The sequence below is a fragment of the Rhamphochromis longiceps genome, linkage group LG2, assembly GCF_057381845.1.
Source record: "Rhamphochromis longiceps isolate RC_006_pf linkage group LG2, R_longiceps_female_GT1.1, whole genome shotgun sequence".
Lineage (NCBI taxonomy): Eukaryota > Metazoa > Chordata > Actinopteri > Cichliformes > Cichlidae > Rhamphochromis > Rhamphochromis longiceps.
In genome coordinates this window covers 38,427,465-38,441,950 of record NC_140558.1, presented here as the reverse complement: position 1 = coordinate 38,441,950, position 14,486 = coordinate 38,427,465, and the positions used below count along the sequence as shown (strand labels likewise).

General features: G+C 38.9%; 1 protein-coding gene across 3 annotated transcripts in view; it reads right to left on the bottom strand.

Annotated features, from left to right (window-relative positions):
* The window catches only part of fgf13a (fibroblast growth factor 13a), a 104,127-nt gene extending 89,661 nt beyond the window's left edge, over positions 1 to 14,466 (bottom strand). The window contains exons 1-2 of one of the 3 annotated variants that reach the window (XM_085427697.1): positions 14,251 to 14,466; positions 12,299 to 12,461 (exon numbers count right to left, since the gene is read on the bottom strand). In XM_085427697.1, the coding sequence (XP_085283823.1) occupies positions 12,299 to 12,347 (49 nt within the window). In that variant the 5' untranslated portion in view covers positions 12,348 to 12,461; positions 14,251 to 14,466. Of the gene's footprint in view, positions 1 to 12,298; positions 12,462 to 12,739; positions 13,280 to 14,250 lie in introns of those variants that run through there. The other 2 variants (XM_085427713.1, XM_085427688.1) reach the window with 2 other exon arrangements.
* Between the last annotated feature and the right edge of the window lie 20 nt (positions 14,467 to 14,486).

Below are 14,486 nucleotides of genomic sequence, written 5' to 3'. Positions count from 1 at the left end.
GTGTACCAAGAAAATATTCTCCAAACCATTTTATCATCGCCGTGAGCATAACCCACTGATACAAGGCAGAACTACTTCAGATTCAATATGGTGCACGAAAAGGGATGCTCTTCTGCACACCTTGGTTGTAACAGATGGTTATTTGAGTTGCTGTTGACTTCCTACAGTCTTAAAGCAGTCTGTTCATTCTCCTCTGTCATCAACAAGCCATTTTTGCCTAGAGAACTTCCGTCACTGGATATTTTTGTCTTTTTTGCACCATCTTCTGTAATCCTTAGAAATGTTCGTGTGGAAAATTCCCAGTAGATGAACAGTTTCTGAAATTCTCAGAGTAGCCCATCTGGCACCAACAACCACGCCCATTAAGTCATTTAAAGTCACTTAAATCACCTTTATTCCCCATGTTGATGCTTTTTTTTTCCAGCAGGTTGTCTTTACCAGAAAAGCTCAGAGTTACTGCCATGCGATTTGCAGATTAGATATTTGTGTTAACAAATGGTTGAACAGTTGTGCCTAATAAAGTAACCGTGAGAGAGTATGTGAATGTTTTCATGTCCTCTGAATGCATTTTTTTTATCATCAGCAATTTTTATTTCATTTTAAACTTCAATAACAGAACTGAAAAAATAAATACATAAATAAATAATTTAAAAAAAATAAAAAAACAAAGGGAGATTATCCTATTCTTTCTTCGCACACCAATCCCCACACCACCACTCTCTCATTACTCCTCTGTCCATCAAGTTACAGAAAGCCAGCTTGTAAAGGGAGACCAAATACAATCATATTGATGCAATTTATCTAATAAACCATAATTCACTTTTTCGTAAGATGCCAACTCTCTGAATTCATTTTTGTCTTCTTTTTTTTTTAGCGATGCTAGCACTAGAGCTGATATTTGAGTATTGATCATTTTAATCATTATTAGTATTAGAGTTCAAGGGGATTTCTTCCAATTTTTTATTTTGTCCAAATCTAGATTTCAACGTATAAAGAAATCTGTAAAATTGGAACCTGTGAAAGTCTCCAATTTTATACCTTATTTATCAGCTAATTTTGTGTAACACATAGATGGAAGATAATGTTTTCTTTTAAAATGCACATATAGTGAACAAAGCAAAGATTTATTTAGCAAAAGTATCAATAGATGTAAAATTCCTCTTCAGAAAAAGTAAGCACATCCTCAGCTTTTGAAGCCAGTTCAGCCTCATCCACCAGGAAATGGTCCTTTTGAAAGGGTTTGCTACTCTTCCTTCCAAAATGTTTTCAGTTCAGTTTAAGATGTTTGAGCTTTTGCTTGCATGTGCTGCTCTCTTTCAAATATCCTACAGTTCAGCAGAATTCAGATCTTTGACTACCCATTCCATAACTCTTCATTTCTTCTTCTTGAGCCATCCCTGGGTGGATTTGCTAGTGGTGCTTAGGATCAAAGGTATACTTACAGTTTAAGCACTTTTTTGATATGATGTGAAATTCACAGTTAAATCACGTAATGTTCCCCAGTCGCCAAGTCAGCAAAGCAACTCCAAATACTACCATTTCAAAGCAACTATGTCACTGATTCATCTGTCCAGAGCACATTCTTATTGTAAATAATCTTTCCTGTTTGTAAAACCTCTTTACAATTAAAGATGTATCCAATTTGACACCATCAGTTGTGACAACTGCCTACAGATGAGAAGACATTTTTGAGTTATGGCAGACTTTTTTCATCAAAATGTATGTTCTTGTATTTATACAAGTTGGCAGTCGTGTGAAACACTAATAATCTCGCAAGCATCCACAACCAGTTTTTTCCCTGAAGTTCTCGTGGAGCAGCTTAGGTCTTGGTAGATGACATCACACACTTTAACAGCACAAAAAACACCTGATGACATGGAGTTAAATAAGTCTCCCTAATCATTAGCACCTACTCTGAATCCTGTGACACTAACATTTCTATATTTGAATAATATAGACTAAAGAATGATGTAGACTACTCTTACTTTTCCATGAAATACATCAGCTTTTTCTCTCATTGAAATTCTAATTGATTCTGTGTCACATTTTCAGGTAATTTTTTTTAAATGTTTACTTGCTCAAATGTGTCCGAAAAGCCAACAGTCTTCTACACAGGCTGTATATCGATCTGTATGTGCATAGTATAATACACAGAATACTATCACAATACAAACATGAAAGAAAATCACATTAAATCTACATCATAAACTGACGCCAGATGCTGTCAATTCTGATTTACAGAGTATAGCCGAACAGAGAAAGCCCTGCAAAATCCTAAGATAACTCTGGCAGACCAGACATAAAAAGCATTAACACACACACACACACTTGTACCATGTGAAAACAAGAGCTATTTCTGACTCTGCTGTTTGGGGATTTCAGTTTATTTCCTGCTCTGTCAAACATGTTCTAAATGTTGGTGCGAGAGTCACGTCTTTGTTCTATAAGACCAGGGGAAACAAGTGACCACTTGATTACACAGCACAGCAAACACATGACATAAAGGTCAGGAACACAAAGGAGTGGGTACACAACTGCAGAGCATTGTGCAGGACGCATTGGTGTTCTCATCGGCTCTTCTGAAACTATACACATCTATTACTGATTAGAAATATAAAATTAAATAAAACTGGAATCAGCTTTATTTTAGGTGACATTGCTACTATAAGATATTGCGCAAGGTCCCCCAGTAACCAAAGGAACTGAAGCAATTTAACATTGTCTTTGTCCTAATTTTCCACTGTAACCTTTAAGCAAAGCTGAAATATTTTGGCATTATTGCACATAACCTTTTCATCTCGCCTACAGCACTGTTCATCTTCTTTATGCTGGCCAGTTCTCCTGTTATGTATTACTGTTAGATCACTGACTGCCATCTCTCTCTCTCTCCCGCTGTCTCTCTCTCTTAACTCTCCATCTCTTTTGTCTTTCTCTATCTCAGTGCTGCAGTGTAGGCAGAGACTTGTCTCCTCTAATTACATTGAAAACGATGTGATCATTCAGTACAGAGAATCTCTAATGACATCTGGCAAAACAAAGAAAAAAGTTTTAAGGCAGGAAACTGAATCACACTGCCGCCTGGCTAAATGTCCATTGACTATGAGGTTAACGGTGGGGAAACTGTAGCACCACGGTGTTTGCTTTCAAGCAGTTTTAACCGTTTCCACATTATCAAGTATCCAATCCTAACGCAGCTTGTACAAAAGTTTCTGGTAGGGTAGTACTTAAAGTGCTATGGTTTGTGTCAGGAATGCCTGGAAAAGACTGTGTTAAGACTGGCCCTCGTGTTTCCAGTGAGACTTCGTGTTACTCTTACAGAATGGATCTCGTTCCCCTTGCTTTCAAACCTCCATCCACCCTTTTCTGTGCTGAAGGTCAATCACAACAATTATAAGGGTTGATATGATGACTAGCATCTCTGACATTCCTCTGTTGATCAGTGCTATTTCACATCATCTCTGTTTTGTTTTGTTTCTTTCTCTGATTAGTAGCTGAGCTGTCCAGTAACATCCCAGGGACATGCGGCCTATGCCTTTAATAAACCCTGAAGAAGATTTCAACTGAACTGAGAAGATGAAAACTATTTTGCATTTGTCTGTCAATGCCAGACTAACTTCAGGGCAGTTTATCAGAAGATGTTCTGGCTGTGGCTTTTTTTTCTGGTAAGTACTGGAAAAAATGTGATTCACAATTAAGAGTAAAAGTTGCCCATTAAACTGTAAAGTTTTCCTTCTTATGTTATATGATTTTATCGGGCTATTAGCGTGATGATGATTTCATGCGGAGAGGGCATTCTACCACTCTGGTTGGTCAGTGTTGTGCTAGTTTTAACTGGTTTTCACTATATAATCCTGGGCAACATAATCTATGAAGAGCTCGGGAGCTAAACCTTACATATACTTTTGAATTGTTAGAAGCACTAATAAAATGTTATTCAAATTACAAATTTATTTTAAAAAAAACAATAGGGGGCACTAATTTACTGTTGCCTTTCCCTTTTCATTTTATAATGAGCTGTGTATCAGCATGCATTTTTCTTTGTCTGGGTCACAGCATGCACATTTGCAGCGCTGCGTTCAGTGCATGTAAGCAAGCCACCTCGATATCCTCCACCCATGACTGACGACTTCCATGCTTATTGGGGCTTTGTTGCCGTGGCAGCGTCTCATTATGTAAATGATGTCTCCCTGATGAAAAGGAGGCAGGCGCAGCCGTGATGTTCACTGCTCCAGACTGTGTAAAATTGGCTTCAGGGACCAGTGAAGGAGCATTGCTATATTTAGCAGTCATCTTAACAATGTCTTTCTTCTTTCTTCTTTCTCACATCTTTGAAACAGAAGGCCCACTCACATTTAACACTTGTGTCATCTTTTTCACACAGTGAGTACTAAAATATTACTCCAAATGCACATAAAGGCACATTACCAACATTTCAGTGGCTGTGGCATTTACGTCTTCAAGGCTTAATATGTTGTATTTCTAAATTCTTGAAAGTTCTTTCTGTTGAATAGTTTCCTAAGAATGTATTATCCTTCCTTTCTCTGCCATATATCATCACTGTCATGACCCAAGCTCAAAGGGTTTTATTCCAGCCCAATAAAAATGATCCTTTTAATGTTATAGCCAGTTTTTAAAATAGACAAAATATGTGCTGCTATTGAATTAGATGCCAGAAACATATTTTAATAAAGTAGGGTTAGGGATACCAAAAGCTTGAGCAAGCTTTCAGCATCAAAGTCTGACTCTTTGAGAAAAAAATTTTTAAGGAAACTGTGTAAATGAATAAATAATTCTTGTTGTAGAATGAAATTGCAAAGGATTTGGAAATTTCATCATCTAGGCGCCATAATATGATTTAAAGATTTCAGAGAAATCTCTGTGCGCAAGGGATCAGGCAGAAAATCAAATACTGAACGCTTGTGATCTTCGGGCCCTTACATGGCACCACATTAAAAACAGATGCTATCTTATAGTAGAAAATACTGTATAAGCTCATGAACACTTTAGATCATACTTCATAAAAAATGCTTTTGTCTTTCCCAATCTAACAATATATTGGATCAGTTAAGTATTACCCTTGTGCTTCCAACACTGATATGTTTTTCTCATAGACATCCAGTGAACTGCTAAGGTAGATCACTGATGCAAGCTGAAGTGTGGCCCTGCCTGTAACTTGCGTGTGAAACAGCTGCAGGACTGGAGGAGAGCAAGAAGCTGGTAATCCTTTAAACTATTCTCTGCACGTTTTGCAGAGGAGATGGTGGTCTGCTGCTTTGGAGTCTTCCGGTTGAATTCACTCTACAGAGACTACAGCCTTGTCCGGCATTAAGAGACTGTCAATCACTAATCTGCATTCTGTTCAAACCTGAGGCAATCATTTGCCCTTACCATAAGCACTGCTGGCCAGTTAGATGCTGTTTCCCAGACCTGCTCAGCCTGTAGATCCTGTTTATTACCACTGGTTCATCCTTATCTTGTCCCTTTCCTACCTCGGCTTAATCCCCTTTATAATTATCATCAACTTTAATTAGTTAATGTGCAGAGCAACTATTAATCCTGAGCATCATTTCAAATACAGAAACCAAGGCCATGAAACCTTTGAACGTGACATGATGTTAAAGCATTAACAGAAACATTTCAGTGCTGTCACTCTGAGCCAAAAATGTCCCCTTTTGAATCTTTATTTCACAATAACTTTATGTGACACTGTTCCCGTCCCACTAGGCTCCATGGATGACAGGACACATGGTTTCTATGGTAACCTTGGGATGCTGTAATTGCTTCTGTGACCTCTTTCTGCCCTCAAAACATCCAATAGCTCCTCATTCATTGTCTGTTGTAGTAAGTACAGTATTTACAGTTAAAAATATGTTGCTAAAATGTGCTTAATGTAATTAACAATGTCTATACTTAGAAGCACAAATTGCTCAGCAATAAAAGATCCACTTGGTTCCATATGTTTGGGGATAATTGGAAAGAACATCTGTGGTAAAGCTTCTGCAGAACTGCACGTGTTGCATACCCTCCACAAACTGTATGTGAGCCCAAGGTGGCGTGAAGGCTTTCCACACAAATGAGTCACTCCTGCCACATGCTCAGTTGAACAGATGAACGCTTTCCTTCATCTCAGTCAGGCTAACAGCACTAGATCTGCGCTGAGTCAATTAACAATCAGAGCTGGATTTTCTCACACCTGGCAACAGTATTATATGAGAAGGACATAATTCTGTTTACCATTTGTCATCTCTAGATGATGAGCATAAAAAAGAAACTAAGCAATGCCATTTAAACATGCTTTCATTATAACAGCAGCGGAAAGGAGACCAGAAAATGATTCAATTTTCTGCTTGATTTTATCTTTGTTAAATTTAGCAGATAATAGACCACTGGGAAAAATGTTCTTCTTCCCTCATTAAATCCCTGAGCTAACATGAAGGTGGCTAACCTCATTCCTCAACCTCAACTTGGCTTACTGACATGAGCAGCTATAGGAAAGTGTAAGTAGGTCCAATAATCTGAAGCTCACACTTGCATAAAAGTGGTTTATCTCGTACTTTTTAAGTAAGCAAAACACAGCAATCCCAATCTGAAATATTTCTGTTCTTTCCTTATTGAGAGAGATTTTTATTTTGTTATCAGCCAGTTTGACACACACAACCACAATTATGGGGGATTATCTTTAGATGGGATTAACTGCTGTAGCACGGAGTGCATTTCTGAAAGTTAAACTGCAGTAATCTAAAATCCACAGGTAGTGAATAATCCCAAACCTACTGTCAGACTTTTAGTACACACAATCATTTTTGATGAAATGATTCAAGTGAAGTAATAAGATTACTATCATGAACCATGTTAGCATTAGCAGGCCATAGTCAGATCTGAAGAGGACTTTGGAAAAGAACATGTTGTTGTTGTGTTAAAACGCACTCGTTTTGTGCAGAAGTCAAAAATACGAAATGGCAAAAAACATTAATTTTGATATTTTATCTGTTCGCGTTCTGTGACAAGGAAGTCAGTAACTTCTTTTTGTGTATTCCATTTAATTTCCATCTACTGTGCTGGTATAATGGCACTACCTTAATAACTGGAATAAAAACTACCTTGAACATCATAAGAACCCTTTAGATCCCGGATCCTCATACAAATTCTTACTCATCCCAGTTCCTGTGCCAATTCATGCACACCCCATGTACTGTATATTGAGCCTTATTTTTCATCCCATATATTTACATGAGTTGGTTGTTAGCAAACTGTCAGAATTTTCAGCTCTGGACACATACTTACTCCTGAACCTAATTTGGGGGGATAATGTTAATTACAAGACCATGTTGAGTAACTTTTATTGGAAGAATTGGAAGTTAATACAATGAACATAATATTCAAAAAAATGTTATTATCATTGTTAAAAAAAACAAACATGGCCTATTATTTTTGAGATTAGATTAACAGATAATCGCATGCTTGCTAAACAGCTGTGATATTCAGCAAAGAGCATTCATGGCCTTTTTTAAGTAATAAGGATTAAATGTCTTTAGCCCCTCTTAGTCACAATATTTATGGAGGAAGCCAAATGACATGTGTAAATTAACAACCAGGTATTTCAAAGTATAAAACTGCAAAGATTAGTTGAAAAATGAAAAGTGCAGTATAAACTATAGGGGCACTTTAAAACCTTTCTATCGGCCATATGCTTCTACAGTCTGAAAATACTCATGTGATCTTTTCTGAAATGGCAAGAGGTTCACAGGAAGAGCCAGGCAGAGCAGGAAGCAGCGTAATTGTCATTTGGGACCTTTTTTCACTCATCGTTTAAGCACAAAAAACTATTTCAGGTACTATGTTCCAACCCCGTGAGCTTATTACATGAGCTTATTTACATGAGTTTATTCACACGGCTGGTAGTGGTCACTTAACTTTAAAATTTAGTACTAGGTCATCTTACACAGCTTACACAAACAACCTGCGGGTTTGTTTTCTGAGGGAGGCCAGCCTCTCACAAAAGCCTCACCTCAGAAGACACGCAGCTCTGTGGATTACCAGCAGCAGGCAGACTAATGCACCCGCAGTGAAGCATTTAGAGATTTTAGGGGCAGAACATTTCTGGCAGCAATGACGTAAAACATAGCATAGTTTCCATTTCAAAGTTGAGAAATTAATAAGATTAAAATGTCTTCATCCTAAACACATACGTTCAGATGTATTTCACTGCTAAATGATCAATACATAACCATTTCCAACAATGCAGCTGTCATGCTGAACCAAAACACACCTTTCATGTGAAAGAAAAAAACATCCTAGGAACTCTAATGAATCACGCACCAGAAACCAGTCACAGGGGACCCTGAGTCAGAAACCCAAGCTTAGGAACTGAAGAGACAGGCCTTCAACATTCTCAAACACCGATCAGCACACAATTCAGCAATGGAAAGTGGCAGATCACTGATGCCACTCGGAGATCTGAGTGGCATTAGACTCCGCTCAGGAGGTGAGCCAGTTTCCTTGAGGTCGTGTAGCCGGATCTGCGTCAGTACAAGTAAAGCATCTGACAGTGCAGAACCACGCACTTTCACACATTAACACTTGTCACTAACTTCAAAGTTGGGACAAAGTTGGGACAGAGTATGGTACAGACTTGTAGTGTAATGAAGAACATAACCTGTTTGGATTGACATAGAAAAGAAAAGACAATCTATAATCTGTTCATTCATGTTACCAGATCCTGACATACTCTGACAAGATTAGAATATCCAAACACTTCAATATCAAGGGAATGTTAAGCTACTTAAACTTCACAATTTTGGTAGGACAGTCACTAAAAAGGACATAAACTGGGGGAAAAGATTCATTTTGTGTTGATACAGTATGCTGAATAAATATTATGAATCTGAGCCAGACAAATGTGAGAAAATCCTGTGAGTTTACAATGTTGAAACTTTGTTTGGAGTCATTTTTCACCCTGGCGTGACTTTTGTTCGACCCCTGCATGTCAAACTATTAACTACAAGTTGATCTCACAAATGCCAATCCTGTCACTGCATGCTGTGTCTTATTTTTGTTAAAACATCCCGAGAGAGTTCACAACAGTACGGGTGCTGAAGGCATTTAATAGAGTCTTAATGATTAAAGTAGTGGATCCTCCCTTCACCACATATTGTTCAAAGGAGATTCTTGAAGAGCCTCATTAGATTAAAAGAAGTTAATGACACTGTAGACAGTATTTGGTTTTGCTGATGAGACCAGAGCAGGTGTCAGTGTTGTGGAGGATAGAGTTGCCTGCACTGTGATTAATGAAGCAGCTCCAAACTGTTCTCTGCATATCTATTGATTCATTTCTGTGGCTGGCGCTGAGCTGAATTAATCTCCCTGCAAATATGCAAGACTTATGTCTTCTTCTGCACTTTGTCCTGCAGTCTGAGGCAGACATGAATCGACTGGATGACACTCATAGCCAAAGAGGGGGTTTATCAATGCACTGCGCTAGGATCAAGTCTGAGGAAAGTAACAGAAGCACAAAGTTGTTGTTTTTTTCAGAAATATGGAATCTTTAACTGATTATAATGATAAATTAGCAAAATGATGATAAAAAGCAATCAGAGAAATGTACGTTAAATTTGACCATAAAGTAAAACACATACGGTGCAAATGTTTGTATAACCAATGGAGAGTTAATCATCTCAACAGTTAATGCATATGCACGAGCGTTATCTGAGAGAGGCTTCAAGCCCTGGAAAGTTATAAAGCCGAGCGAGTGTATACGTCATGCTTTGACACATCACTTTGTCCGCACAACTAAGCTTCAGAAGGACAAGGGGAAACTAACACAACGTGATTCACTGGTGTTGATACTGGTACTCTACACAGAGCCATGTTTCTCTCTTTCAGTCTATGCATGTTTTCTGTTTTCACATGCTTTGCTAACAAAATAAATCCCTGAGGGAGTCGGAGAGAGAAAACAGTGCCCTGTCACAAAACTGAGTCACCAAGAAAACACCCTGTAACAAAAAGTGACTTTCTTACTGAGTGACAGCTTGAATAGCATGTCTTTGTGGTATGACTACTACTAGGACCCCCACAGAGAACATTACTTGTACTTTTCAGGATTTAAATCTGTCTGTAGATGCAAAAACGAGATGCTCATGCTCGACCCCTCTTTTTTTTTTTAATTTTCTAACCAAATAATGTTTTTGTAAAGATGTAAGCATTCAGAAAACTACAACTGCAAAAGACATACTACTAAAATAAAATTAAAATATGCCATCATAGGTAATTTAAGCATCTTGGCAAGAGAGATTCTTTTTTCAAATTAAGAAAAAAGGGGGTATCACTCTGTTAAAAAAAAAAGCAGGGCAGTGAGAAGCTTCTGCAGTCCAACAGCTTGCAGGGGGAAAAAGGAGCTGTGGAGATGGCAGGTGGTTCCGGCTTTAATGGACTGTTTCCCTGAAATAATTTGTGGGACAGGTGGTTGCCAACATTGGCAGGGTCGGTGGTGATTTTCCCCATGCGGTTCTCGGCTCTTGTGCAATTCAAGTCTCTGATGGAGGGCAGCTGGTACCAAATGACCCTCTCAGCAATTCACAGTCTACTGTCCTCCCCCGAGCCCCTTCTATTTTTTTCCTCTCACATGAAAGCACGTCAGCTACACCACATTTGTGTGTTTTTCTGTAAATTTATAAAAGGAGACAAGCCTTAGTGAACACTCATAGTTAAGTTGAAGATGTTTTGCTGTCATCTGATAGTTTTGGCGATAGCGCTTCCAGAGAGCGTGCCATTGATTTCCAGTGGGAGACAAGAACAAAAGCTCCCGTGGAGGTTAATCTTGAAATCAATTAAAGCATGTTTTACTCACTGCACATTCAGCAAAAAAACTGATAAGCTTCCCTTACTGGTGTTTTATTTTAGATGCAGAAGTTAGTTGTCAAGCATCTTATACTATAAACATTAAAAAGACATACTATAGACATACTAGACATAATATGGATCTAAAGGTTATATAATATCAAAAGAATATCTATTTTTCCATTATATGTTTTGTTAAATGCATCAACAAATTAACCACGGAGGTTGAGAAGTAGAGTGGTTTAACAACAAATGCACCATGACACCAAATCTTTCCTTCTGTGCCCTCATCCAGGAAAGCAGCTTTGGATGAGGTATGCTCAATAGCTCACTAGGCAGTAATACTTTATTAATGCCTATTAATAAAGATTAAATGTTAATAAAAACGGTAATATTCTGTAGTACCCTGATTAGGATGCATCTGTACCATATATAGTAACACCAAAGGTCAGGTAGCAGTGTTGCCAAAATAAGCCAATAAGTTCATTGATTTGTTGTAAGCACTTCAAGCGGAGTCAGAACACGATAGTAGGAAGATTCAATTGCATTTCTATACTGTAAGTAAACAGGAAGACTGTTTTGGGCACGCTGCCACGGTGTGAGTGTTGGGTATTTTATTCTGTCACTAAACCTGGGAAACAGCCGTTTTTACTGGTTGCAATTAAGAGTTATTTTTTAAGTTATTTTATTTTAATACCCAGATATTTACTGACGCGAAAAGTCCTGTCCTCTCTGGTGTGTGGTTTTTTTAAATCTTTTAATAGAAAACTGAGCACGAGGACAAAGACGCAGTAACGTGTGTGACGGTGCGTAAGCTGTCCCGCACATCAGGACGGAACGGTTGCGATTAGTCCCTCTAGGTTTCTTTGGCAACCTGTCTCCATTCTGTCTCCATGGCAATGCCAAGGCAGTTTACTTCCTTTTTTCTCAGGGATACGGAGCCTCTTTGTTACGCCACAGGTCATAAACTCGAGCTACGAGACCGAGAGGGCTCCGCGCGTCGTGGCGGTGCAGATGTGACGAGAGTGTGCGGCTCAGTGTACGAGCGAGAAACACAAAGGGACCTTTCAACAGGATGCCAGTGACACAATAGGATGCCACCACCATCGCTACACTGGTTATACTGGTTAGCTTATTAACATCCTGTAACACACACCCTGTAACATATTGCCTTTGCTAAATCATCTGCGTTTCTGACGATCACCAAGTCAAGGCAAGAAACGCATGTGATCTCAAACTCAAAACATCGTGCAGCGTATAGGCCTGCAATAGCATATCTCAAAGAGCAATATCCACATGCATCGTGCTGGGAATGGTGAACCATCCAGTGGTTGGTATTGTTTTCAGTCAAACCTCAAAGGGTGATTTGAGCACCATGCAGGGAATGAATGAGCGCATGGTCGCGTTTAAACCTGTGATTTGGGGATAAAGCAAGCTGTGCAAGCCAAGGCTCTTCTCTTACCCTTGGAAGCATCCTTGTCTTCTTTAGGCTTCGCCACTTTTCCGCTCATAGATCCCAGTTTGGATGTGTAATTCCCGAATTAGATAAGAATCGAAATCCCCTTAATTGCTGACAGTCCTCAATGAAATCCTGACCGGAGATTCCAAGTGATGAGATAAGGCTTCTGTAAAGAGAAATATTCATCAAAATTGCATTTTCTCTCATAACACAACAGCTGCGTTTGGTGTTACAGCAGGGCCAAAGAACGTAACAATGGAGCTACTCGTGCTGCAAGGTGTTTCTCAATTGGGTATCAATGAAAACATTCAACTATTGATAGACACACTCACACGCCACACGACAAAGACCTCATGTAGTTTCAATAAACACAAAGAAGCAGCCTATACGCATGCCTATCTTCGTATAGCCTTTCCAGTGATTTAACACCGCGCTTTAACCTACCTTATCTCCTCCACGTTTTCTGCTACATCAATGCACATTGATGAAAGGAAACGTCCCCACTATGAATCCCGTTATGTTGCATACGAAAAATCACGACCTACTCTATTGTGACAAGGGAGACGAGCAAAAAGCTGCGAAATGGAGCGCACTTTTGCTCCCCACAGGTCTTCAGTCAAGAAAAATTCAAGTGAATAATACACTGAGCTGTAGTGTCTAACAAACCCCGAGAGTAATCCCATCCAGTGTGGCTTTTGGCGACCAGGTTTTCTTGTCTGAGGCTTTCACGGTCGAGCTCTGCTCCTCTAAACACTCGGCAGATAGAATCAACAGGATACACAACGTGAGAGCGCTCTACCAGTTACAGCGCCCGTTCACACAGTGGACAATTGTTTTTTGACCCGCGTATGACGGCTGTGGTGAAAACGAGCTGCTCGATCCATGAATGCAGTCAGCATGTGAGCTGTGATGTCGATGCGGAGAAGAATTAAAGCAGGAGGTTGTGCTGCATGGCGCGCACCATCTTGCTGTTGCTCTCATTCAGTTGCCTTTGCAGAGCTATGCGTTATCCCATTCACATCCGAGATGCGCATTTTCTAAATATATATTCGGAGGTCTTTCCTTTGACTTGATTAAATATGCATTTGGAAGTCAGTAAGTGGCTGGAGGATAACACATAAAAATAAAAACCGCAGTAAATTCTTGTTATGCTTTCTTACATACCTGCAGCTTTATCATTTTACAGTTTACATAACCTCATTAGTTAATAAGATATTTGTTGCATATGACTAATACGATGGTGTTATGTAAAACAAGCTCCGATGGATCGGACTCTTAACTGAGAACATAACCCACCTAGTTAAGACTGGATAGTGGAACGTATCAGTTTGTTTTAGTTTCATGAACACTTCTCAGGTCCTTGAAAGTTTTTCAGGTCCTTGAAAGGACACATCCAGTTCTACAGCAGTGTTTTGAGAGTGCCAACCACATTAAGTCCTTTCCCCCTTCTGGCACCAGATGAGCATTTTTTTTCCAGATGCCACCTCACATTCCTGTTACATAATCACAAGGTGAAGTTTATCACATAGGTGTCTTTTACACCGGAGAAGCTAATGTCGCAGTCCCACCACTGTTTTGAAATGCGTTTTGTCCCCATACCGCACAGATTTTTACAGGTGTAATTGGTTCAGATAAATAAAGATGAATTGTTTGAGAAATGCTTGCAAGTTTACACATTTAAAAAACATGCAATACAGTTTCAATGTAGATAAACAAATAGTATACTGAGTAACTCGTTTGAGTGTGACGTGATTCACTGTGGGTCATGACAAATCGATTGTGGGAGTGAGGAATACCTCAATTTCAGTGCACTCACTGTAAAATGCATGCAATAAAGAGTTAACTATAATTATCTTTTTGTAAGTGTTCAGAGACTATCAGACTAATGAATAAAGCCATTTATTAATATTACTGCAACATATTACTGCAGTAATATGTTATATAAGTGTCCTTACCTTGTGAAACTTGTAAAGATGAAGCCTAAAAGCTTCACTTGAAGTCACGTTAAACTGTTCAGTTTCAACTGAGCCATATCAACAGCAAAACATATTGATTTCCATTTTTAAGGACACTATAATCTTTTTAATTAGGGGTGCTATTTTTTAGATTCTGTTCAAAAGTCTTTCAATCCATGTCCAGTTTTTAGCAGGCTCTATGTCACAACCCCTGGTCATGCAGAGCTGTAGCATGC